Source organism: Arachis stenosperma, chromosome 8 (genome assembly GCF_014773155.1).
Source record: "Arachis stenosperma cultivar V10309 chromosome 8, arast.V10309.gnm1.PFL2, whole genome shotgun sequence".
Taxonomy (NCBI): Eukaryota; Viridiplantae; Streptophyta; class Magnoliopsida; order Fabales; family Fabaceae; genus Arachis; species Arachis stenosperma.
This window is the reverse complement of record NC_080384.1, coordinates 49,511,753-49,519,856: the sequence shown is the minus strand read 5'-3', so window position 1 is coordinate 49,519,856 and position 8,104 is coordinate 49,511,753. Positions and strand designations below refer to the sequence as shown.

General features: G+C 27.9%; 1 protein-coding gene across 1 annotated transcript; it reads left to right on the top strand.

Annotated features, from left to right (window-relative positions):
• Positions 1–6,686: 6,686 nt before the first annotated feature.
• LOC130944574 (uncharacterized) lies at positions 6,687–7,793 on the top strand. The gene has a single exon (XM_057872942.1). The coding sequence runs from the start codon at positions 6,847–6,849 to the stop codon at positions 7,486–7,488; it is 642 nt and encodes a 213-aa protein (XP_057728925.1). The 5' UTR covers positions 6,687–6,846; the 3' UTR covers positions 7,489–7,793.
• The last annotated feature ends 311 nt before the right edge of the window (positions 7,794–8,104 follow it).

The window sequence follows — 8,104 nt, the reverse complement described above, 5'->3', positions numbered from 1 at the left end:
GTAGCATATTGAATCAACCTAACTCTCTCTATTTTCCCAGCAAACCAAAGTGAACCCAATCTTCCTCGGAGTTAAGTATTTTATATCAAATTGTATCGCCTATTATCAATTCGCTCAAGGTGCACGCAAAATGGGCATTTCAGCTCCAAAAAATGTGTTAGGAACTATCAGAATTTATTATTTTAGACTATTATTTAGTCTTTAATTTAATTTTTTTAGTTTAGTTTTTTTAGTCTAATAATCTAATCACATATTTTATTTTATATTTTTAAATATTGATGACTAAAAATAATAAATTTTGATTACCTCTAACATTTTTTTTTCAACCCCTAGGCTTGCGAAATAGTGGCACGAACACAGATTATCAGAGAGATCCAGTTTTCCTCCAAGTTTAATATTTTACATAAAATGGTAGATGATGATGATGATTTAAGGAAAGGTGGGTTTAGGTAATTAATTAGGTGCTTCCTTGATGTTTAGTTCAGATGAACGTACAATATTTCAACTAATCACATAACTGCATCTATGTATCTATCTACCTTTCTAAATAGAAAGCCCAGTGGCACTGCCCAAATCTAAATTATTATAATTTGGTATATAGGAGTATAGGACAGTGGGACCAAAGAGCTAAAAGTAAATACTAAATACAAAAACCAACCTGGATGGTGTAGATTTGGATAAGAATGCCCCCACATTACTGCACCATATCATACATTTACAAAGATGAATTGCATGAAGGACAACAGAAGATTATTGAGATGTACAATTCACCCTTCTCTTTAATTACCCCCTATTAGTAAGAAATTACGGCAGAAAATTAAATGAAAATGGGTTTTCACTTCAAACTCATTAAATGAATGTCCTTAATTTTAATGAGCAATTGCAGAAACAGTTACGGCAAGAAGGATTCACACCTATATATTTTACGGCAACAACTATATATAGATATTCTAACGATTTTCTACTTACTAGAAAAAATTTCCCAACGAATCATGTTTAGCCTTTGAATGCAATACAATTAGAACTTAGTGATTAAATAAACACTTTCATCAGGAACTAAAACTTTTAAATTTGGTTAGAGACTTCATTTGGAAGATCAGGAAGTTAGGGTGTCAATTTTAGGTCATTGTTTTTAACAAAAATATATCTTTTTACCTTAAAGGAGTTGAGGTATTGTTGGTTAAAATCTTAAAATAATGCAACCTAATTCAATAAATTAAATTAATAATTTCATTTCCCCGTTTGGGGTTTTCTCATTCTACTTAATTGTTTCTTTTTTCATTTGGCCCACAGAAAACACGAAAGCCGCGGTTTTGTTCGATGTTCATTACTAGTAGTCGTAGAGGCTGTATAGAAACACATTACTACGTAATAGTGTAATACTACCATACTTGTGAAGTGTTTTTGGTTTTTTGTTTAATGTACTGCATTTCATTCGGGGAGAGTTTTTTGGTGACTAAGATAATGGTGTCTAAAAATGGTTAAAGATTGATCCACAAATTAAAAATTGATATGTGGAATAATTGAATATAGTGAAAAACATTCTAAAAATATGCTTTTGTGAATTACATTAAAAATAAAAAAAAACTAAGTTATAAAAAAAAATATAAATACTTAGAAAGAAAAAAAAGGATAAAAAAGAAAAAGCTTGAAAGTTAATAAAAATGAGATTTATTTAAATAAATTAAATAAATATTTTATTTATTGGAATAAATAATTATAAAAATTACTACAAAAATACATCTTTTAATCTTATCTGTTTATTTATACCGTAAACGATATAATTATGAATATATTTCGTTTATATTGTTTGAAAAAGTACACGTATTTCGTTTACTGTGTAAACAAGATACATTCAAAATGATTCATTTACTGTGTAAATAAGATATGTCGTATGTGTATTTGTAAATATAAAAATATAATTTTTGAAAATAATAAAAAATATTAATCATTTAAATTAGACCAAACTCTTAAAATGGACCGTTTCAAATAATAGGGGAAATAGACGGGTTGATTTCTAAGAAAATAATGTGTTTAATTTAAATGGACAGTTTAAAATTACGTGATAGGTACAGTCGCCCATTATTTCTAAGAAAATAATGTGTTTATTTTAAATGGACAGTTTAAAATTACAGTCGCTCATTAATTAATTAGTTAGTTAAAACCATTTATCTTCTTTGTTATTTTGAAACTGTTCATCTTTCTTATTATTTGAAACTGCCTATTTTCTCTATTATTTGAAACGTTTCATTTTAAAAGTTTGGTCTAATTTAAATTATTAATATTTTTTATTATTAATAAAAATAATATTTTTATATTTACAAATACACACATTTCGTTTACATTGTAAACGAGATAATTATGAATGTATCTTATTTATACTGTAAATGAGATAGATGTATTTTTTCAAATTCCATATATCTAAATTTATAGTGTGAATGAAATATATTCATAATTATATAATTTACAGTATAAATAAACAAGATAAGATTGGAAACGTATTTTTGTAATAAGTTTTATAATTATTTATTTCAATAAATAAAATATTTTAATTTATTTAAATAAAAAATCTCATTTTTATTAACTTCACATTTTTTATTATTTTTTTTCTTTCCATGCATATATATATATTTTTTTCTATAACTTAGCTTTTTCCAATTTTTAACGTAATTCACAAAAATATATTCCTAAAATATTTCTCAATATATTCAACTATTTTACATGTTAACTTTTAATTTATAAATTAATTTTTGACCACCTTTAGATACTATTGTCTTGATCATCAAAGAACTCCCCTTCACTAAGAGCAAGCAACTTTACATAATGCCGAAGAAGCAATGACTTAAAATGCGTACACATTCTACCGTTGAGGTTTCACAAGCTAAGTTCTTTTCAAAATACATAAAAAATTATTATTCTGAACCAGTATTTAGCTCATAATAATTTTTTTTTCGCAATACTATATGACAAATAAATATTATTATTTTAAATTAATATTTAATTCATAATAATTTATACTCATGTTTATAAAAAATTTTATACATAAAATACATAATTTATTCTTTATATTTATTAGAATTTACGTACATAAATTAATATAATTTCTATTCATATTTATAAAAAAGTTTTATATACATAAATTAATAAAATTTATTTATTAAAAATCTTTACGGCACAAGGACAAAAATTACTCGATTCTTAATTATTTTCTTCCAACTTTTTCCATCAACCAAATAACAATAAAGAAATGTTAACGATTTTTTTTTTCTATCATATTTTCTTTTCAATCAAATATACTAATGAAAATTTCAAATCCAAACAGAGACGAGGTGAAAGATAACGAACTAATAAAAATAAAAACAAAAAAATAAATATTTAAATAATTGTATTCCAAGACTACCGAAATTGAATTAGCATTGAATCATTCTCTAATATAACTATATAAACCCGTCACACATTTTTTTGGTCATGGCCCCCACACTTACTTGTAGTTAAAATTTGAGGTCATACATTCAATCATCATCAACACTTTACTATTCTCCAATTGAATTCAAACTACGCTGTTTGAGTTGCTGACTTTTTAATGTATAGCTAATAACATAACCTATTAAAAACTGAAAAAGTTGCTGCATCGTTTTTCAACTCTCATTATTATTTTGATGCCATTGTTAACTGAATATTAACCACTACTACTTTTTTTTAATACCTATAGGCATAGTTTTTTTCCGTTGCATGGTATTGGTATCTATTTCCTATTTCGATAGGTTAAGAATTAATTTATCGCATATCTAAATTCTATTTAAATATTTGTTATTAATCAATAAATTTTTATATATATAAAATAAAATTCAAATTCTAATATTTATTTAAATAAATAAGTGAATTAATCACTAAATTAAATCAAATTGATTAACCACAACTATAATTATTAATATATCATATTGTATAAATTCATATTTCTTCAAACATATAGAGGAATAAATAGATCTTCTCAATTTTTTTTCAATTATAGTTGTAAAGAGAAAACAAATTATTAAAATAAATTTATTGTAAAAAATAAATATTGGTATCAAATGCTAACCACCCAAGAGGTAACTCAATTCTTGATTTGTATTTTTTCAAACTTAATTTATACCCACTTTTTAAGGGTTTCAAGAAGAGCTTAGGCCAAACTATTCAGATTAGGTCACCACTATATATATAAAATAAAAAATTATTCATCTATCACACACACGCACACACGCATACATACATATATGATCTTATTCTTATACAAGGAAAGCCGGATTAATTAGATTCAATTTTTAGAAAGAGCATATTATTTATCCTTATGGCATTATTTCTCGTATCTTTCTATTGGGTTAAGCAATAGATTATATTGCTTTACATGTTCTCTCTTAGCTTGAAACACTCATGCTAAATGAAGATTATTCTGTTTGCTAGTTCTTGATATAAAAGCAATAAGTAATTAAGCAAAATTAAATATACATGGCCGTGTAAATTATAAGCACGCACTTGAAACTATAAATACATGAAATTGACAATTAAATTCTTTTTATTTTTGCCAATTAATAACAACGGGTGTGTTTAGAATCCTTTGAAACTAGAATTGAATTAATTTAGAAATAAAATCTTTTATTCATAATAGATAAATAAAGAGAAATTAATTTTATTTGTCAATTTCATGAATTTATTTTATAGACAAGATCAAATTAATTTTTTGTACCAAATGCACCTTATAAAGTTGGTCAACAATTTATCACACTCTCCAATTTTCTTTTATTTTTGTAACTTTTTTTTATATATAGTTTTAGATTTTTAGGTCAACGTATTTATATTTGTTTTAATTTTGCTTTTAACATTTTTATGTTACAATTCATTTATTAGTATCTTTTAATAGCTGAAAAATAAATATTTTTTAAACAAATTTATGATCCATGTAATATAGAATATAGATATTTTTTGGTCTGGAATTTACCCCATTGGCCTGAACAATAAAAGCATTAAAATTGTATACTCAGTATGAAAATCCATTTCCTTTTCTGAATACAGAAGTTCCAAACACTATTTAGTAACGCAATTATTTCGAAGATATGAAAGGTTGAGGTCGTAGTTACCCAACCTGTCACTTAAATATAATATAACAGATGTCACGCATTTTGCATTTAAAACTTTAAATGCTTTTAAATTTTAAAATGACTTATAGATGTTTATACCTTATACATGGGTATACCTTCAACGTAAAACGTATATTATATGTAGTAACAATTTTGTTAATTTTGATGTAAGGATATAATTTGATGGAGAATCTTATTTATATTCTGTCAATCGATAAATATTCCTTGATTTTTTTAAATGATATATACAAATGTTTCTATTTGAACAAATTCATTAGTATTCAATAGATTACCTGCATAAGTATGGTGCAAAATCATATTCTTTTCATATTTTAATATTTAAGAATATTAAAACAGAAAATCACTATTATTATCATTAATTAGTATATTATTAATACTTGTTTAAATGTCATTAAATTAATAAATTTTTTTTAACATTTTGTATTTTTTAATGTATTTAATAAATTTTTATTAATAAAAATAAAAATACTAAAAAAATATTTTCAAAAATTATAATTTATATATTTATTCTAAAAAAATATTTTCACATAATAAATAAAATTTTTTTATATTATTATATTCAAATATAATTGATAATTAAAACAATTATATAAAATATTTAAATATAAAATTAATTTTATTTTTTTATAAGATCTTTTAAAAAAAAATTTTTAGAGACTCACTCAAACAAATTTTTAATATTATATCAGAGATTAGAGAAAATAGTAATGAAAAAGAAACAAAAAAGAACTTTGGCTGAGTTTTTTCACAAGACATTTAGATAATACAGAAATATATAATTGTGTTTGACATATTTAATATAGATAGAAATACATTATATTTAAAGACATTAAATTAATGTATTTTGTGTTATTTTAATAAAAAATATTAACAAAAAATATATTTTATTTTTATTTATTATTTTTATTAATTTTTAAAATTATATTTTTTATTAATATATATTTTTAAATAAAAAAATAATATTTTAAAAAATATAAATAATATAATATTTTAATTTATTATTAAATAAAATATAAAAATATTAATTTTTTATTTATATTTTTTTATATCTTATTTTTAGTTTCTTTATCTTACTCTGATTTCAGAATTCTTTATGTGGAAGCTACCGGCGCGGACTAGGAAGGTTACCACGTATTTATTCCACAGGCGGGAGGGACATGATAGTCATTTTTGGAAAATATCCAGGCACAACAAAGCAAAAGAGAGAAAAACTGAAAAAGTCAGAACGGGAATGGGTTTTGCATGGGGTCATGTTCAATACTGACAAAACGAAGTGGGCATTATTGTACATTCACAATCTACCATTTCCCCAAAAAACCCACATACGTGGCAGCCTTTACGGTTTCCCAGGAAATAAAGCTGTTAAACCAACGGCTCTACCTTTCCATCACTTGCCACAACGCACAAGGTCCACAACCCGCACCCGTAATACCCGTCCGATTGGAATCCTTAACCCTAACCTACATTCCACCATGGTTAAGTTAACTAACCCAACTTAGGTCAAGAGGCTCTCACCATTCCCATCTATATAACCACCCTCAGAGACTCGCTAGGTTTGCCGAACCAACGCCCCAAAGGGGACCTTGCAAGAAAAAAGGGGAAAAAACACCTTCTCTTCGCTCTCTTTTCTTTCTTTTCCATAGATTCCGATCTCTTTCTTCAAAGTTCTTTCTCTGTTCTGACCCCAAAAAAAAAAAAAAAAAAAATTATGGCTCACACATCTTCAAGAACCAAATCGAGTGGACCAGTTCTTCGGTCGCTCTCACCGTCATCTTCTAGTAGGTTCTGTTCATATACCACATCCAAGACCCCGTTCTCCACGCCTTCTTCGGCTTTTGCGTCTTCTACTAGCTCTAGCTTTTCAACGCCTTCGTCCAGTTTCCACCATCATAGTCATCACCGTTCTGCTTCTCCAACACGTGTCAATTTGTGCGGTCCAGGTCCGTTGTCTTCCGGAGTCCGGTTCTCCATCGATGCGCGTTCTATTTCACCGAACCGGTCGATATCGAATCAAATAATAACGAAGAGTAACCGTCCGATCTCGATCCAGAAGAAATCATGTATGTGCTCGCCGACGTCACATCCTGGATCATTCCGGTGTAGTTTGCACAAGAACGCCGCTGCGAACGCCGGAGGGAATCATCATCACGGAGGAGGAAATCATCACCTTAACATGCGCAGATCTGCTATGAAGAACTCGTTGGTTCGGATCGGAGGAGTTGAAGGCGAGTGGGTGAAACGTGCTCTCACGGCGCTTATTCGTCCGTCGTCGCACCAACAGAGGAGGAGAGCGGGATTTGAACCTAGACCGAGTCGGCTCTCCGTCATGTCCAAGGCTGAGGATATTTGATTTTCAAGTTTTCTTTTACAGGTTCGTTGATGTTGCTGTTTATGATCATGCTACGTTTTCTTAGGCCACAATCTGGCGCCGGAGGTGGCGGCGGCGGAGCGGTTGCGATGGTGATGTAGATCTCTTCCGGCGAGTTTTGAGGTGTCGTTGGAAAGAAGATTTTCCTTCGTAGATCTATGAGATACAGGGAATTGGTTTTTTATTTTGTACATAACATTTGCTATGGAAGGCAGAGTCTTGGACATTTTTTTTTCTCTGGACTGAAAAAAAAAAAGAAAAGAAAATTACATAAAATTTAAGTTGAATCCCGTTCTCAGGATTTAAATTGGGGCAAAATTCTGACCTAATTGGAACTTAAATTAAAATTAAAATTAATAACCCTAAGAATCTTGAGTTGGCATCTGTGCACTCCATTGACATGATTTGCGTGAATTGGGTATTCGCAGCGTTGTGTTCATTCGTCCCGTTATGCTTTCCGTCGTTGGCTTCGTTTACGTGTGGGTTGGTTCTGTCGTTGGGACCGTTCCGTTATCCGTGCCGCCGTTATGTTCGTCAAGTTGCTTTGCCTTTGGTGCCAGGTACTTTTATTTTTTATGTATTTATTATTTATTAATTA

What these genes read in the sequence shown, in the direction of transcription:
- LOC130944574 (XM_057872942.1), top strand. Translation starts at nt 6,847, where the DNA reads ATGGCTCACACATCTTCAAGAACCAAATCGAGTGGACCAGTTCTTCGG.